This window comes from Diplodia seriata (genome assembly GCF_021436955.1).
Source record: "Diplodia seriata strain FDS-637 chromosome Unknown scaffold_2, whole genome shotgun sequence".
Classification (NCBI taxonomy): Eukaryota; Fungi; Ascomycota; class Dothideomycetes; order Botryosphaeriales; family Botryosphaeriaceae; genus Diplodia; species Diplodia seriata.
In genome coordinates this window covers 4,112,979-4,130,730 of record NW_027117309.1, presented here as the reverse complement: position 1 = coordinate 4,130,730, position 17,752 = coordinate 4,112,979, and the positions used below count along the sequence as shown (strand labels likewise).

Genomic DNA, 17,752 nt, shown 5'->3' with positions numbered 1-17,752 from the left:
TCATTTCAAGCAGGAGGTGTAGATTACATGGGCCCATCCTTCCGTTTCTGCTGCAAGGCCGTTGGATGCGTCTGTGGTACCACGTTCAGTCTCCCCCGCCTCAGCCTCGTGGGTTTGTCATCGACCATGCTGCTGTATGACTCAAGCTGGCGAAGAGCGCTTCTTCTTCTTTCTGTTGGAATTCCATTTGAAGCACCACCAGAGGCTCACGACTACCAGCGTGACGGGGATGGAAATGACCCAGAATATCCAAAAGAGAGATGAAAGGTGGACACCGGTCGTTTTGTCGTCGTCGGCCATGCTAAAGTCAAAGAACGAGCTGCTGAAGACGGTTGCGATAAGGGTGCTCGGCAAGAAGACCAAGGTGATGAGGGCGATGGTGTGCATCGAGCGGCTGTCTTCTTGCGTGACAATGTTGAACGCCTGCCAAAGGGTCAGCGCCTGTGGACCATGGACACTTCGCTGCTCCTTACCAAGCTGGTGATGTTGGATATTCGCTTCTCCAGACTAGTAAGCCGCAGATGCGTTGCTTTGAACATGCGCGCGCTGTGCAGCAGTTTCTGCTCCGTAACCTGAGCTTCTTGTGGCAAGCTTGCGTGAAAGCGGCTACGGTACGCTTGAACGACGTCGTTTGCAACAATGTGCGCTGCCTCAAACGCCTCAGACATGTATATCTGATGCTTTGAGATGTTGTGCAGCTCGGAGAAGTTGGTCGACTGGGCTACGCTCTTGTCGCTCGTCGTCCTTTCCAAAGTGCTCTTCTCCGGTCAGTCGACTCCACCATGCTTTTCCAGAACAGCGTACCCACCTTCTCAATGTTACGGAAGACGTCGGACAGAGTCCAAGCTTCATCATCCATGACCTTCCAGATGACTTTGAGAATGATGCCGAACACGAAATAGGCATCGTTGAGCTGCTCGTCTGAGACGTTCAGGTCGTTGAACGCCTTGTGCAGTTGGGGAGGCGCGTCGAAGCAAAGCAACGTAGCTTGCTTGTCGTTGCCACTAGTCTCCTCCAAGAGGACGAAGGCGAAGTTGAACCAGGCTCGATCCCGCGTTTCCTTGTTCGATACCACAGGTGTGTTGATCGAGATGGGATTTCCGTGTGAGTCCCGTTCCACCGATATGCCCTTCGCCCCGAGCCGCACCCAGGTTGCTGTGCAAGTCATCAACTTTGGCTCGTCGAGATGATCAAAGGTAGGATTCACCATGGCTGTGACGACCGTGGTCGGCGAGGGTGCCGAACGAGTGATTGACAGCCTGATCTCGCTCAAGCACAAATTCGTCGGGCACCCGGTGGTGAGCAAGGTACGAGTCAATGAGTGGCTGTATATCTGGAGTTCCAGCATCGCGCGGGATTGACCTGTGTTGATCAGCTTGTGTGCGAGGCTACAACTGCACGATGCACAAACAGGATGCGAAAGCGGCCGCTCCACGCGTCGGGTTTCTGGAGAAAGTCGAATACCGTGCTTGCAGACCTGGTAGCGCTGGGTGTCCCAGCGCTCCAAGTCCACTGGACTAGAGGCATATGCTTATTCGCCATGGTGGTGGGAGTTGTTGAAGCCGAGTGCTTCTCGACGACCTATACTATAAAATCCATGTTTGTGTGACAGCCTTGCTGCCAAGTCCAGTTGAGGTCGTGGAGCCGCTGTGGCGCTGAGCTGAAGTGCTGAGGGCGAGGGGTAGCGACGGGCGACGACCCAACTGGACTGGCGCGTGCAGCTGAATGCAAGGGTCAGGGCACACCACTCAAATTGATCACAAAAATAGGCGGCAAGCAGCCAGTCGCGCTGGAGCCTAAAAGCCCGACTGCAGCCTGGGAATTGATTCAGAAGCCTGCGTTGCCCCGTTTCCGAGGCTGGCTGGATCCCCTTTCCGCATCAAGCCTTCGCACGTGTCTTGCTCGCCTCGCGTGGCAGTATGCCCGAACTTAAACTGACACACTTCTCTCGATCCAGCGGGAATCTCCGCTGTCTTCATGCCGCTTGCTCTTCACCACCGCCGCGTTATTGGCTGCTCTCGCGACCATCAAGGCAGTGGGTGCAAGGCTGGAGCTCTGGCCTCTGTCTCATGCAGCCACAACAATAAGTCTCGTGACACTCCAACCCAAATGAGGGATGCATCCAGGTCTTGTACTCAGCTGCTATCTCCGTAACGACAATGATTTGCTCGAGGCAGCGGCAAGCAGCCCATGCGATCGCCTCCGCCCCCAAAGAACGAGCAACCCTTTGATGAAAGCATTGCAGTAGCCAAAACTGCCCGCTCGGTATTCCACGCGTAGCGCCTATAAATCCTCTCATCAGTGCTCTTGTTTCACGGTTGACCATCTGCTCTCCTCTCTTACTACCGAAAACACCAAAAGGAAGCAACATGGTAAGAGACTTCTTCGTTTGATCCGGACAACGCTGATCGGTCGCCAGTCTCACGGTAGGCACGGAGGAGGATATGATCCCAGCCAGGGGTTTGCGATGGTGGAAACCAACACGGTAAGCCTTGTCCAACTAGCTTCAAGAATTGAAGCTGATGCTTCTTCGAAGAACCACCCCCGTCATGGAGGAGGCTATGTTCCTGGCAGCCCATGGCAGCAGACAAACCCGCCCCCACACCAGCCTTTGCCGCCCCCACCTCACCAGCAGCCTGCAATGGTATGCCCTTACTGTCCTAGTGATAGTGTGCTTTACTAACGGTTAGCAGAACTATTCCCCGCCAGGACATTCGCCGACCGGGCCCTCGCGGTCTGGTGACAACATACTGGTAAAGCTCCTGTGCAGCTGGTGCTGAGGCTTGGGAGTAACAACCAGCGTAGAAGCACCCGGACACGGAGATTTCTGTGGTCGAGACACCCCAAACCATCCGGGCCCATGTACGTAGACCTTGCGCCTGTTCCAGTATTCATTTTGTTGATCTCCATAAAGACGCGTCGGCCACAAGGTCTGGTGAATGCGCTCAACCCTCGCTCGCGCTTCCGTTGGAAAGCACCGCACTTCTACCAAGAGCCGGCTTGGAAATACGACCCGTCCTACAGCTACAGACATCGAGATGGCATGACGCGAGTCTGGCAGGGAGCTGAAGACGATCGTTACCTCAGCCCCTACGACGGTCATATCGCGAAGCTGGTCGTCCAGTGCACAGACGACATCTACGAGAATCCTGGCAACTCGACGTATCGACGCACTTACATCCGAAATGTGAGCACCAAGATGTTGCGCTTAGCCAACTGGCCCACGAGTCACTTCGACTTTGCGAAGGGAGAGTACCGCGAGTTCGGCACTGGTTGGTTGATTGCCAAATGGATCCCTGCTTGCCTGGCTCTGACCGTCTGGGTATGGCCCCCTTTCCCTCTCTAACGAATGCCACACTCACAATCCAGATTGTCTTCTACGATGACGGGGCCCAAGAGCGCAACGGCGGAAACTACGACGTCTTCCCTTACAGATACCACAGTTATGCCAAGGTGGCCCGCAACGCTCTTGAGTATCCCAGTAGCAGCGTGCTGTAAGTACAGATTCCTCGATTAGAGCGTAGCATGCTGACTCGGCCCAGGCAACTTGGAGCCCCAAATACGGCACCTGAGGCCAAGAATCCCGTCATGGAGAGGCTTCTGAATCCCCGCTACCTGTGCGTTCTGCGAAATCCGTCCGACAAGAAGACCAACCAGGGCGTGAATATCGAGAGGATCGAGGAGGGCAACAACAGCACGGCGGGCAGCTACCTCTTCATTGCCTACACGGCCGAGCAATTCAGTCATCGCTCCGAGGAGGACATGCAGGCGCTCCACGCCATTGCCGAGACTGCGACGAGAGCAGCCGGGCTGCCCGCGTACTGGGTTGGATGCAGCTGCATGCCAGACGAGACGGAGATGGAGGACGACGTGTTCCGCATCAGCGACGTGATCCGGGGCGCGGCGGGTCTCTGCATCGCCGTCGGGCCATCTTCAGGATCCATCTCGGAGCAGGACACCTGGGACATGCTGCGCCAATGGGGCTCCCGCCTCTGGACGTTCCCCGAGGTCCTCCTCAGCCGCAGCGGCGCCCCCGTCACCGTGTACCGGCGGGGCCAGCTGGACAGCCCCCTGGCGGTCCCGAAGAACCAGTTCGCGGCGCACGTGTGGCGCGACGCCGGGGTCGCGCGGCAGCTGGTGGACCACTACGAGGGCAACCTGACGCTCAGCCGGCTGGAGCTGGACATCATCGCGCTGCGCTGCCTGCACAGCCGCGGCACGACGCAGTACCTGCCCGGCGACCACTCGTACGCGCTCATGGGCCTGCTGCGCGTGCGGCCCAAGGTCGACCACACCGACTCGGCCTTCCAGGCCTTCGCCCGCCTGTCGCTGGCCAACGACAGCGACATGCTGCTGGAGCGCCTGGTGTGCACGCTTCCCAAATCGCCGGACCAGCACTGGTCGTGCATGGACGACGCGTGGGACGCCAGTCTCTGGGACATCTATCCGCAGATCCAAATCGCCGGTGAGTACACTTACCGTTCGTCCAACCACTCCTGAACTAACAACGTCCTCCCCAGGCATCTGCGACGACGACGCCGTCATCATCGACAACGCGCTCGGCGCCTCGATCCGGTGGAAGTCCTTCGCGCCGGTCAAGAACCTGCGGCGCACGTCGTGGAAGCGTCTCTTCGTGCAGATCGTCCTGCATTCGTCCGGCATCCTCCTCGTCATCGCCATCATCCTGCTCTGCACGCCCTACACGCGCGCCGCCGGCGCCGTCGTCTTCCTGCTGTCGTTCCCCTTCATCGCGGCCGCGCCGCACCTCCTGCGCATGCTCTACTCGGGCAAGTTCTGGTACTCGCAGCCGTGGTTCTTCGGCTTCGAAGGGTACATGGACGTCGAGACCATCGAGTCGCAGATCTGGGGCGCCCGCCTCGGCCGCCTCGAGTGGTCCGCGTTCGGCAGCCCGCTGGCGCGGCACCGTCGCAACGAGCACGGCGAGCGCATCGGCGTCGATCCGACGAGCGATCCCAAGGTGGCGGCGGTCGTGGAGGCGGCGAAGACGGCGAGTCCGAATGAGGAGCGTGTAAGTTTTTTTTTTGCCCGGACTGCCTGCCTGCCTCCTGGGTTGAGTGTGTTGTGCTGACCCCGGCCCCCTTCTTCTCCGCAGGTGTTTACTCTGATCGATACGCGCACCATGGAGGTCATGCTCTTCCAGGCCATCCGGCCGCCCGTCGGGATACTCGTCTGTGGCAGCGAAGGCGGCATGCAGCGCGCGGTGGGCGTGTCGTACGACTGGACGACGGCGACCTGCTACCGGGAGACCGTGTTCCGCCTCGACTCGACGGTGCACGACAAGATGGACAGAGTGCCGAGGACGAAGCTCGGGTTGAAGAGGCCGGTCACGCGCGCGAGGTATGTCGGAGATGCCTGATGTCGCGCTGGTTGCGGGTTCCCTGCTTGTTGCTGTTGATGGGACTGTTTAATGACTTGCGAATATTCCCCTTTTCCGTGTTCACTTCATGACATTCATATACCTCTTCAGTACGTGTACCGTTACGTAGCACTCCCTCTCTGTAATCTTGGGTCCGCCAACGAATTCATCATTACAAAACAAGCGACCTACGTGCAATCCAACTCTGCAAAGGACGTACCCCCTACTTGTCCAACCTCGCCGCCCTCTCGTCATCCCGCCACCACTCACACTGCGTCCGCCTGATGGCATCGCCCTCGACCCTGCTCTGGCCAAACGCCTCCACCCTCAGCTGCAGCCCGGGCCTTCCCTCCTCCCTCCACCCGTCCGTGTACCGCGGCCAGTACGGCAGCCCGTCGCGCCTCCCCGCGTTCGGGTCGCCGCCCAGCGCGACGAAGTCGGCAAAGTACGTGTGCAGCAGCTGCTTGCCGACGTCGGGGTACTGCACGCCGCCCGTCTCGCGCACGCCGGCCGGCTCGGCCCACGTGTACTTTGTGTCGGACGTGTGCGGGATGCCCTGCCACGCGGGCCAGGTGTTGTTGACGACCCAGTTGAGCTTGAACACGGGCGGCGCGTCAGCACCAACCGACGACATGCGCACCGCCGTCTCCTGCCCCGCGCACGCGTACATGAAGTCCGTCAGCGCCGCGCTGACGCGGTCGTACTGCGTCGCGTTCGGGCTGTGCGCGTACGGACTATACGTGCCGTTGACGTCGCCGGCCGGGTCCGGGTACAGGGCGGCCAGCGCGGCGACGTCGGCGTCGGTGAGGCCGGGGGCGAGGTTGCGCATGAAGGCGGCGAAGTCCGCGTCGGTTTCCAAGTCGCCCGGGCTGTAGTACTTTGCCTCGTCGCGCACGTTGGTCGTGATGGCGGGGACGCGGAAGAACTGGCCGTTGGCGCCGGACGTCGAGCCCGCCTGCTCGAGCAGCGGCCCGCCGCGCGTGGGCTGGAACGGCCAGGTGATGGCGTACGCCGACGCGTTGAAGAGGAGCGTGCTGGCGGCTTCGATGGCGGCGATGGGCGCCGCGCGCAGGCACGCGAGGATGGCCGCGTCTGACGAGCTGTTGGCCAGGCTGCCGCAGCCGGTGAGGGCGAGGTACGATGCGAATTGCTCCTGGTAGAGCGGGTACGAGGCGTTGGGGAAGGCCCGCGCCGTCACGCCGCCCGACTGCAGGATGGCCTGGGCGAAGAGCGGCGAGGCGCCGGCCGTCTTGTTGTAGTTGTGGAAGAGGTGGATGCCGACGGAATGCGCGCCGGCAGAGCGTCCGCCGATGGTCACCTTGGAGGCTTCGCCGCCGAAGTAGGAGATGTACTGCTGGACGAACTCGAGCAGCCGTTGCTGGTCGAGCAGGCCCAGGTTCAGGAGGCCCAGACGCTCAAACACGGGCGACGGGAGGAATCCCAGCGAGTTGACCTGGAGAGGGTCAGCCACCGGTCCGAGGTGCTGCTGTTCGATATCTTACCCGGTAGTTGAAAGTCACAACCATCACCGGCGCTTCCGAATTGGCAACGAACGATGCGCCATCGAAACTCCTCGCAGAACCTCCCACGAAGCCACCCTGACCAAGTCAGCATTGCGTTCATACCACCACCAATCATGCCGACTCACCCCATGGATCCAGACGAGCACCGGCAGCTTCTCATCCAACGAGACGCCCTGGGGGCGGAAGACGTTCATGCTCAAGCAGGCCTCGTCCTGCGCATACGACACCTCCTCCGGGTCCTGCACGCACACATAGCCGTACGCAGACGCATTCTTCCACCCCTGGAACGCGGCGGGCGGGCCGACGGGGGCGAAGCGGCCCTCGCCCACGGGCTGGGACGCGTAGTCGATGCCCAGCCACGCGTCGACGGCGGCCGGGAGCGGCTTCTTGGTCAGCGTCTGCCCGACGGTCGTGCCCACGAAGCTGCCGTAGCCGGGCAACGTGACGCCGGGAGTGGTGGCGGCCGAGAGGCTGGAAAAGGCCGCGAAGGCGGCGAGGTAGTGCTGGGCGGTCCTCACGAAGCCGGGCATGTTGCTGGCGAAGCGCTCGGCGGCGGCGGAGGGGAGGGATTGGGCGAGGAGCTCGCGCGGGCTGGAGAGCAGTTCGGAGACCAGCGGATGCATCTTGGGCGAGCCGGTTTATATAGACGCGCGGATTGCGTTCGTGTGTCTGTGTCGTGGTGCTTCGGCCGCGGCCGTTTTTCTATCTTGGCGAGGGGGGCTATGTAGCGACGCGATTCTCCGGCGTGATGGTGCCCGTCCGGAGATGGGGTTAGGTGGCAGTGGCGCCGGAAGTGGCGCGAGATCCGGGGCCGACGGTGAGGGGGTTGAAGAGTGGTGGTGATTATTGTGGGGTATGATAAGCAGCAGAAGTACGTACCTGCAGCAATCTCCTCTTCCAATGGTAAGCAAGTGCTTACTATGGCGTTGATCGAAGCGTAAATCATCCACTGTCAAACAGGACTCCAGCATGGGTAAATCCAGAATAGCATCTGGCTGTAGCTCACTTGAGCATCGCCTCTACATGAACCTGTAACTTTTGGATTCTGCAGCTGCAGAACTCGGCAAGGGCGCCTAAGATGCCGAGTTCGGTGACAGAGCCCGATGTACTGCTGAACTTCGGCATCAATTCAACCGCCGACGGGACACCCCCGTCAAACGCCATGTGCGTCCAGCCTTCGTCATACGAATCTCCACTCCGTTCCTAATCATCTTATCATCTATCGCCCGGAAAATTCTCTCGCTTGACTCTCACTTTTGTTTTGTTTTTCTTGCGACGTTTGTTGGCGAAGCGGGTCTGCTGGTAATCAATGCTGTACCTCGGTGGTGCATATCCACGACAAGCGAACATCAAGACTCTTGGAACGTTGCATGAATTTCAACTCCTTCCTAACATGAATACCGAACTCTACTTAATCCATTACAGTACATTATTTCCTCCCCTTTTTACCAATATTAATGCGCATGTTAATGCTGTTGTGTCTTGTATTTCTTTCTGTTCAGAGGAATGCTATGCGAAAACCGCATCCAGATAGACTGCATCATTTCGTTTAAAGAACGAGGAAAGCCCAGGCGATGAGGAGAGCAGCGAAGCTTCCACTGCCGACAGAGACCTTGCCTGCTGCACCACGGTACGGCTCCGGAGTCGAGCCTGGAGCGCCTGCTGTGCTGATTGGAACACCTGCAGCGCTGCCGGTTCCGGCAGGAGCAGACCCAGCGGGAGCCGGAGCAGACCCAGCGGGGGCGGGAGCAGATCCAGCGGGAGCGGGAACAGGAACAGGAGCAGAACCTGGCGGAGCGGGAGCATAACCAGCAGGCGCAGACCCAGCGGGGACAGGAGCAGCGGGGACAGGAGCAGCAGGGACAGGAGCTGAGCCAGCGGGGGCCGGTGCAGAACCTGCAGGAATGGGAGCAGAACCGGCAGGAATTGGAGCAGAACCTGCAGGAACCGGAGCAGAAACTGGAGGAGCGGGAGCAGATCCTAGAGGAGCGGGAGCAGATCCTGCCGGAACGGGAGCAGACCCGGCGGGAGCGGGAGCAGACCCGGCGGGAGCGGGAGCAGACCCGGCGGGAGCGGGAGCAGAGCCTTCCGGGACGGGAGCAGAGCCTGCAGGGACGGGGGCGGGAGCAGAGCCAGCGGGAACCGGAGCAGAAGTTACCGGAGCAGAAGCAGCCGGGTAAGAAGCAGCGGGAGCCGACCCAACAGGAGCAGATTTTCCTGGAACAGAGCCTGAGACTGCTGGGGCAGACTCTGCTGGAGCAGATGCAGCGGGTGCAGAGCCGGCAGGATAAGATGCAACAGGAGCGGATTTTCCAGGTGCGTATTCTCCCGAAACGGCACCTGAGCCAGCGGGAGAAGACTCTTCTGGGACAGATTTACCTGGAACAGTGCTAGTTGGAGTAGATTCTGCTGGGGCAGTCCCAACTGGAGCAGAGACGGCGGGAGTGGATTCTGCCGGGTAAGAGGCTGCTGGGGCAGAGCCTGGAGCACTGCCTTCCGGTGCACTTGGTTTGGGTGCAGCACTTTCCAAGGTAGTTCCAACGGAAGCACCTACACTGGGAAGTGAGACGGGTGGACCGCCATGAATACCACTCGGAGCGCCACCTTGAGGCGATTCTGGACTGGGGACACTGGCTGGAACACCTCCTGGAGCACTTCCCTTGGGAGCACACTCTTCGGAAGTGCACTCTTCGGGAGTACTCTCTGGAGGACACGGTGAAGTACTTGCTGGAGGACTGCCCTCGGGAGGACTGCCTGCGGGAGGTCCATGAACGAAAGGACTAACTTCAGGGGGACCGCCCTTGGGAGCACTGCCCTTGGGTGGGATCTCTGCAGGGGGGACGCCGCTGGGAGGACTGCCCTTGGGTGGGCTTTCTACCGGGGGACTGCCTGTGGGAGGCTTGCCTGGCGGACTACCCTTGGGAACGCACTCTTCAGAAGTGCATTGTTCGGGTTGGGGAGGACTTTCTGCGGGAGGACCGCCTGTGGGAGGTTTTCCTACAGGAGGGCTGGGTGATTCCGTAGGTTTGCCTGCAGGCGGCTTGCCTGGCGTAGGGCTACCCTTGGGAACGCACTCTTCGGAAGTGCATTCTTCGGGTTGGGGAGGACTTTCTACAGGAGGACTTTCTGCAGGAGGACTTTCTGCAGGAGGGCTTTCTATAGGAGGACTCTCTGCGGGAGGTTTCCCTACAGGAGGGCTGGGTGATTCCGTGGGAGGCTTGCCTGCCGGAGGGATACCCTTGGGAGCGCACTCTTCGGAAGTGCATCCTTCGGGTGGGCTTTCTGTAGGGGGCTTGCCTGTAGGAGGGCTCTTTGCTGGAGGGCTCTCTGCGGGAGGGCTTTCTACCGGAGGGCTTTCTACCGGAGGGCTTTCAATCGGAGGGCTTTCAATCGGAGAGCTCTTTGCGGGAGGGCTCTCTACGGAAGGGCTCTCTGCGGGAGGGCTTGCTACCGGAGGACTTTCTACCGAAGGGCTTTCCACCGGAGGGCTCTCTGCCGGAGGACTTTCTACAGGTGTGCTTTCTGCGGGTGTGCTCTTTGCAGGTGTGCTCTCTGCGGGTGTGCTCTCTGCAGGTGTGCTCTCTGCAGGCGTGCTTTCTGCGGGCGTGCTCTCTGCAGGCGTGCTCTCTGCAGGCGTGCTCTCTGCAGGCGTGCTCTCTGCGGGCGTGCTCTCTGCGGGCGTGCTCTCTGCGGGCGTGCTCTCTGCAGGCGTGCTCTCTGCAGGCGTGCTCTCTGCAGGTGTGCCCTCTGCAGGTGTGCTCTCTGCGGGTGTGCTCTCTGCGGGTGTGCTTTCTACCGAAGGCTTGCCTGAAGGATGGCTGATTGCGGGAGGAGTGCCGCCACCGCCAGGCGTGGACACAGGCTGGGGACGGGTGTAGGTAATAGTCGTCTTACCAGAGAGTGTGGACCTCGTGATCGTGATAGTAGTGTTGGACGCCGGTGGCACCGGGATAGGTCTAGACGAAGGAGTAGGTGGAATGGGTGTGACCGGCGGTAACGGCGGAGCGCTCTGGCTGAAGGAGGAGGAGATCTTGGAGGCTTCTGACACGGGACAGACAGTCGTATAGAGATAAGTCGTGATAGAAACCTTGCCGGCCGAGCATTCAGTGACTGTGGGCGGGCAACGAGTTACGGTGACGGGCGATGTGGCGGTAATAACGAGCGTCGTGAAGCTTGTATCTTGGGACGGAGCCGAGGGAGTTACAGGAACTGGTTTAGACGAAGGGATAGGAATAGACGAAAGGGTAGGAATAGACGAAGGGATAGGGATAGACGCAGGGGTAGGAATAGACGAAGGGAAATAAATAGAAGAAGAAATAGGAATAGACGAAGGAATAGGTACAGACGAAGGAACAGGTGTCGACAAAGATGGAATAGGTGTAGCCGGGGGCAGCGGTGGAGTACTCTTGATGGAAGAGATGATACTAGACGCTTCTGAAACAGGACAAACGGTGGTGTAGACATAAGTCGTAGTAGTCGCACTGCCGGTCGGACAATTTGTGACTGTAGGCGGACAGCTAGTGACAGTGATGCGCGAAGTGGCGGTAACGAAAAGCGTCGTCAGGCGTCTTCCTGACTCTGTAGTCGAAGGAGCAGGTGTAGCCGACGGTAGTGGCGAGCCTTTGTAAAAGGAAGACGCGATCTTGGGCACTTCTGAAACAGGACAGACGGTCGTGTAAAGGATAGTTGTAGTGGTGACGTAGCTGGTAGGGTGGTCGGTCGGGCATGCAGTGACTGTAGGTGGACAGCTGGTGATGGTGATGCTCGAAGTAGACGTGAGAACAAAGGTAGTCAAGCTTGATTCCGAGCCGTTCCAGTTCGATCCTGGAGTGAAAACGCCGGAAGGGTGGACAGTAGCGCTGCGGCTAGAGTGGCCGCTACCTCTGTGGCGGGTGGAGCCAGAAGGAGTCTCAAAGTGGCCGCTACCGCTTGGATATCCAGAGGGGGTCTCAAAGTGGCCGCTACGGCTAGAGTGGTGTGAACTAGAGGGAGTCCCGAAGTGGCCGCTACGGCTATGGTGGTGTGAACTAGAGGAAGTTCCTAAATGGCCGCTACGGCTGGGGTGGGCAGAGCCAGAAGGAGTTTCAAAGTGGCCACTACTGCTAGAGTAGTATGAGGCAGAAGGAGTTTCAAAGTGACTGCTACCGCTTGGATGGGCAGAACTCGAGTAACTCCAAAAGTGGCCGCTACCGCTTGGATGGGCAGAACTAGAGTAACTCCCAAAGTGGCCGCTACCGCTTGGGTGGACAGAGCTAGGTGTTTCAAAGTAACTGCTACTGCTTGGATGAGCAGAGCCAGAACGACTCTGAAAGTGGCCGCTACCGCTTGGGTGAACAGAGCTAGCAGTGGTAACGGCGCTGCCGCTGCTGGGGCGAGCGGATCCAGAGCTGGGGTGGAAAGGAGCAGAGTGCTCAAGAGATCCAGACGGTGTGAAGTCGCCGCTGCTAGGATGAGTGAAGCTACCGCTGCTGGGATGAGTGAAACTGCCGCTGCTAGGATGAGGTGAACCGGAAGCCGACCATGACCTGGTGCCGAACGACGACGGGGATGCAGTCCAAGATGACCATACCGCACTCGGTACGAAGCTCGGAGCAGCGGACGACCAAGTGCTCGATCGTGGAACTGGAGCGTACGATTCGCCGCTTGGTGGGGAAGCCGAAGCAGAAGTCCTCAGGTTGTGGACCGATACTGAGCCAGAAGACGGCCTACCGCTTGAACCGGAGAACGAACCATAGGGGCGTCTCTCGCTCGACTCCCCTACAGTTATCGAGAGGGGTGCTCTGGAGCCTCCACGGCCGGACGCATCGGTGACAGGGTTAGGGACGACGCGGGAAGGACTGTCGTCATCGGGGCCTATTGAATCCAGTACCTGGGGCCGGGCGGCGGCTAGGGTCAGGAGGAAGTTCAGAGATGTGGCAATAAGCGCACAAGACTTCATGATGAACGGATGCTGCAAAAACGAAGGGGTTGTGTGGAGAGAAGGCCATTCGCCGTGGCGAGCAGTGCTTCTTGTAGCCGGCCATGGCGACGTGATGAAGCCGTTTGCAACAGCAGACTGCGAGCAGCAAGACGTTGCGAGTGCGAGGTGCCGTGGTTGGGCGAGATACTAGAGGCGACGCGGATGCTTGGCGAGGGTGTCGGGGCGATGAAGCAGGTGATGGCGATGGTGGTTGCACTGGCGGGCGACGGGCGGGAAGGCGCGCCTCCGCTTTTCCGCCAAAATCCCGCTGCGTCTTCCGCTTGCAGGCATCGCCTCTCTCCCCGCCGCCTCGACCACCCTCCCCACCGATTCTCCTGCCCAAGCCCATCGCCCTGCCGCTGGCTCACCGCCCGCACCGTCCCAGCGCCGTCGCTCTCCTCCATCTCCATCCGCTTGGTCTGCACAAAGCCGGCGACGGATGCCAGCCCGGCGACGCGTTTGCCCGGGCCGTGGGGAACAGCTTCGCACCTGGCTCCAAACACGCCAGCTTCAGCTTCCGTCCTGTGGATGACGCAATCGAAAACGGGACGAGGGAGCCGCTCCCTCGGGTGAGGTCCTCTTGTGCTTCAGTGACGAGGCGCGCGCAAGGCGAAGATGAGGACGGGCGTGGCGCGTCAACCTGACGCGTGTTTCGCAGCCACGCGAAGCTCTCCCATGAGGGCCTCGCGGTGCTGTATATAACTGTGTCTCTTGTCGAGATTCCAGTGACGGCATGTTTGAGGCGCGTGCCGTCGCCGCTGGAGCAGGTGTTGCTGCCGGACTGGGCATGGGCTTTGGCTGTGTTCGGCGCATGCGATGCTGATTGCGGGGTCGCGACGGATTCGGTGCGCGTCCATCAACTGACAGCGCACTGACCGTCGCAGCACTCCGACTCCAACTGCAGCCGGTCGCTCTCTGGACTCTGGACACGCGGCTGAGACCAGCGGCTTCCTGCCGCCGCTCGCCAGCTCCGACACATTGACTGCGTCAGCACCAATGATGTCGATTGTATTGACCCGCGGGCGGCAGTCAAAGCCCTCCGTTGCTCAAGCATGCGTGGCTGTCACACCAGCAAACGCACTTTTGGGACCTATAGGAGGGCTCCACTAACCTTTCCCTGCGTTTCGCCTGATCGTCAGCCGTGGCGCCTCGCCCTCGGATGAGGCGCGCCGCCGCTGCGAAGGCTGGCCACGAGGAACAGGTCACTGACTTGAGGCCTCGGCGACTCCTGAGCCTCACCGGCGCAGCTGCAGGAGTGTCTAGCGATAATCCCCCTGTGGCGCACGCTAGACTTATCGCCCCTCTGCCCGCGTGGCTTGTCGACGACGGTGGCAGCGGCCGCTTTTTCGGCTTCATGGCCGTTGTGATTGGCGCCATGCCAACGGCTCAGCAGCGTGGCACAGGGGGCATCCACGTTCTTGGTTTGCAGACCAGCCAACGGGCTCGCCCGATTCTGCAACTTCTTTGCCTATATTGCGCCCTGCAATTTCAGCCCCATGCCGGTCCATATTTCCATCCTCTGCGACCTTCCAACCGGCTCTTCCGGAGATGATCTGCGCCATCTCCCGCGCCTCGTCCGCAAACCCACAGACTCTCCGCCCCATCTCGTTTGTCTATTCCTGGCCGCGAAAGCTTCCCGCCGCCGCTCGCTTCTTTCCGTGCAGCTTGTCTCACCTACATTTACCTCTGCTGAGCGTCTCAACGCCGTCTCTGCCGCGGCGTCAACATGCTGCAAGCCAGAGGCCGGAGGACTGCAAGACCCCTTTTAGTCCACCTCCCGGCCTGTTCACGCCGCGCCACCATATAATCCCGCCGTGCGCCCGCCGAAGCACGGATCCTATCATAGTCAGATCATCTCTCAAAACCGTCAAAACCCCCCGCCTTGCATTGTGCACACCTTGTCAGCCTTACCACGCGTTGCCATTCTTGTTCCCTTATAAGTTTCCATCATGGAGCAAATCACCCCAGACTTGTCGACAGCCTACCACGCTCTGCTCACCGAGATCCATTCGCCGCATAAGACGTCCGTTGAGCCTCTGTGGTCTGCATTTGGAAGCGACTATCTGGACGATTCCGACTCCTCGTCGGTCGAGAGCGATGAAACGGTAGCCGGCGGCTTTGACCAACCCTTCTCGCGCCCGTCTCCACCTCCACCTTCCCCCGACATGGACGTCCGACTCCAGCATTTGCGAGACCCCGACAGTCGCCCGAAGACCACCGACACGCCTTCCACCAGCCCGCTCTTTGTCGTTCTTGATATGTTGGACATCATGCTCGACCAGGCCCAGAGCCAGCAGAAGCCGCAGAAGGCCGAGAAGGCCGAGAAGCCTCACAAGTTCCAGAGGCTGGCCCGGACGAACGGAACAGCCCTGCGCGAGATCCAAAGCGATTTCGAAACTGGCTGCGACCGGGTCGAGGAGCGGCTCCAGCTCTACCGCACTCGCAGCCAGAGCGGACCATTGGCACGTCGCCGCCACCACCGCTTGCGCCCGTCCCGGAGATCTGTTCCGGCCCTTCCGCCTCAGGAGATTCTTCCTGAACCCAGTTCTGGCCTGGGTCCTGCGCAATTGACGCAGATGATAGACATTCTGATGACTCGATGGCCAATGGTCGAGTCGGCGGTTCTCACCACGCTTCGCCAGAATCCTGGAGCCAACATGAACAAGTGCATCCAGTCGCTTGGCAATGTCTTGCTCAACCAGGTCACTCCGAGATGATATGGGACTACCGAAGGACAAATTCATCCCTCACCGACTCCATCCATGGCCATGCCAACAGCTCGATGCCAACTTACGATGCCCGTGCTCATCTCCACCGTGATCGACAAACTGCGGTTAGAGCTGCGGATCCCGTGCGGGAGTTAATATCAGTGAGCGGGAAATGTCGGCTATCCTGCGGATCCTGGTGCGCCACCATACCATAACCCACCACGGCTTCCGCAACGATCTCGTGCTGAGAGGGATTCTGCCCGGTTGGCGTTTTGATTCTTCTCGGCGCTTGAGTTATCTGATCTCAACTGGTATCGTCTGCACAAAGTGTCCGTGCCCTTGGCTCTTGGCAGGCTCTGGAAAGAACAGTCGGTGCAGGGGCCACCCCTGTCTCCGCAAGCTCGAACCTTCTGGCAGACCCTGGGCGCATCACGACTGCCGTCCACTTCATGTCATCGACTGCGGTCCGCTTTTCTATGCGATAAAGATAATATCATATGTATCTCATAGAACCATATGTATCTGTCCATAAGAGCGCGTTTCATACCTCAACAAAGACATCGTCCAACCAGTGCAACTTATTCGACGTACCACCGTGCGTCAGGTGAACACCCACTCGTCTTCAATTTATTCTCCTTCTCTTTAGCTTCTAGCTTTAAGATCTTCCGATCATGAGTGGCAGTGAAGACGGAGAATACAGCCCTTTGACATCCCGTTGGGCGGATGAGACCACGCCGCTGCTCAACACGGCCCAGGTACCTTATCACGACGAGCACGTGGTTACGCAACAGCTCCATGCCGAGCCCGATGACTTTCCCGAAGGTGGCTTTCATGCGTGGAGCGTCGTGTTCGGTAGCTGGTGTGCCATGGTCGCGGCATTTGGCATGCTGAACTCCATGGGCGTCATTCATGCTTGGCTTTCGTCCCATCAGCTTTCGAATCATTCATATGCCGATATCGGCTGGATCTTCAGCACCTTCACTTTCCTTGTTTACTTCGGAAGCGTCCAAATTGGTAAGCATAACGTTCTGCTCGCAAGCGCCAAGTTTCGCTAAGTTTTGCGTATCAGGTCCTGTGTTTGATACATATGGTCTAAAGTATACCTTGATCCCCGGTTGCGTGGGTCTTGTCGTCTCAGTGTTTTTGTTCAGCATTTGTCAAGGTATGTCTACCCCTTGCGAAGAAACCCCGAAAGCACGAGGCTGACAATGCATAAGAGTACTGGCAATACATGCTTGATTGGGGCATCCTCGGGGGCATGTCCTGCTGTCTCATCTTCACGCCGGCCATCGTCAGCATCGGCCACTGGTTCATGCAGCGGCGAGCACTAGCGACCAGCCTCGCCCTGACCGCCGGCGGCATCGGCGGCATCCTCTTCCCGCTCATCATCCTGCGGCTCGAGGGCACGCTCGGCTTCAACCGCTCGCTCCAAGTCATCGGCGTCGTGTGCACCCTGCTCTGCGCCCTGGCCGTCGCCACCATCCGCACGCGGCTGCCCGCCAACACCAAGTCCGGCGCCTCCATCGACGTCCTCGCGCTGCTGCGCGACCCCGTCTACGCCGCCACCACCGCCGCCATCTTCTTCCTCGAGCTCGCCCTCTTCATCCCCGTCACGTACGTGACCTCGTACGCGCTGGACGCGGGCTTCGCGCCGAGCCGCGCTTACGGCTTCCTCATCGCCCTCAACGCCGCCTCCATCCTCGGCCGCGCCCTCTCGGGCGCCCTCGCCGACGCGTGGGGCCGCTTCCGCGTCATGCTGCTCACGGCCGCCGCGTGCACCCTCATCACCCTGCTGTGGCTCGGCGCCGGCCGCAGCGGCGCCCTCCTCGCGGCCTTCGCGGCGGCGTTCGGCTTCGCGTCCGGCAGCATCGTCGGCGTTACGCCCGTCTGCGTCGCGCAGATTTGCCGCACCGAGGACTACGGGAAGAGGTACGGGACGACGTATTTCATCGTGAGCTTTGGCACGCTTGTTGGGATTCCCATCGCCGGTGCGATTTTGGAGACGGGGGCTGGTGCGCCGAATTATGCGGGGTTGATTGTGTTCAGTGCGGCGGTGTTTGGAGCAGGGTTTGCATGTTTTGTTGTGGCGTATGGGATGGCGGTGGGGTGGGATTTTAGGGTCAAGTTTTGATTTATGGTGTATAGATTTGGGTTGTTTGAAAGGGCCGAGAAGACAGAAACGTTG

The 17,752-nt window shown here is 59.8% G+C and overlaps 5 protein-coding genes across 5 annotated transcripts; 3 read left to right on the top strand and 2 right to left on the bottom strand.

The window, feature by feature from the left end:
* Window positions 1–141: 141 nt before the first annotated feature.
* Window positions 142–1,348, bottom strand: SLS55_002622 (uncharacterized protein; the record flags this gene model as incomplete). The annotated part of the gene is made up of 3 exons (XM_066774103.1): window positions 142–423; window positions 474–758; window positions 809–1,348. 3 exons carry the CDS (start codon window positions 1,346–1,348, stop codon window positions 142–144), a joined length of 1,107 nt encoding a protein of 368 aa, XP_066636670.1.
* A 1,512-nt stretch (window positions 1,349–2,860) lies between these two features.
* SLS55_002621 (uncharacterized protein) lies at window positions 2,861–5,377 on the top strand (the record flags this gene model as incomplete). The annotated part of the gene is made up of 6 exons (XM_066774102.1): window positions 2,861–2,866; window positions 2,915–3,322; window positions 3,370–3,494; window positions 3,543–4,465; window positions 4,521–5,029; window positions 5,114–5,377. The coding sequence occupies 6 exons, from the start codon at window positions 2,861–2,863 to the stop codon at window positions 5,375–5,377; spliced, it is 2,235 nt and encodes a 744-aa protein (XP_066636669.1).
* Window positions 5,378–5,600: 223 nt separating this feature from the next.
* SLS55_002620 (uncharacterized protein) lies at window positions 5,601–7,430 on the bottom strand (the record flags this gene model as incomplete). Its single annotated transcript, XM_066774101.1, has 3 exons — window positions 5,601–6,830; window positions 6,880–6,975; window positions 7,026–7,430. The coding sequence occupies 3 exons, from the start codon at window positions 7,428–7,430 to the stop codon at window positions 5,601–5,603; spliced, it is 1,731 nt and encodes a 576-aa protein (XP_066636668.1).
* A 7,378-nt stretch (window positions 7,431–14,808) lies between these two features.
* On the top strand, window positions 14,809–15,576 carry SLS55_002619 (uncharacterized protein; the record flags this gene model as incomplete). The annotated part of the gene is made up of 1 exon (XM_066774100.1): window positions 14,809–15,576. One exon carries the CDS (start codon window positions 14,809–14,811, stop codon window positions 15,574–15,576), a length of 768 nt encoding a protein of 255 aa, XP_066636667.1.
* An 887-nt stretch (window positions 15,577–16,463) lies between these two features.
* On the top strand, window positions 16,464–17,698 carry SLS55_002618 (uncharacterized protein; the record flags this gene model as incomplete). Its single annotated transcript, XM_066774099.1, has 2 exons — window positions 16,464–16,469; window positions 16,787–17,698. 2 exons carry the CDS (start codon window positions 16,464–16,466, stop codon window positions 17,696–17,698), a joined length of 918 nt encoding a protein of 305 aa, XP_066636666.1.
* Between the last annotated feature and the right edge of the window lie 54 nt (window positions 17,699–17,752).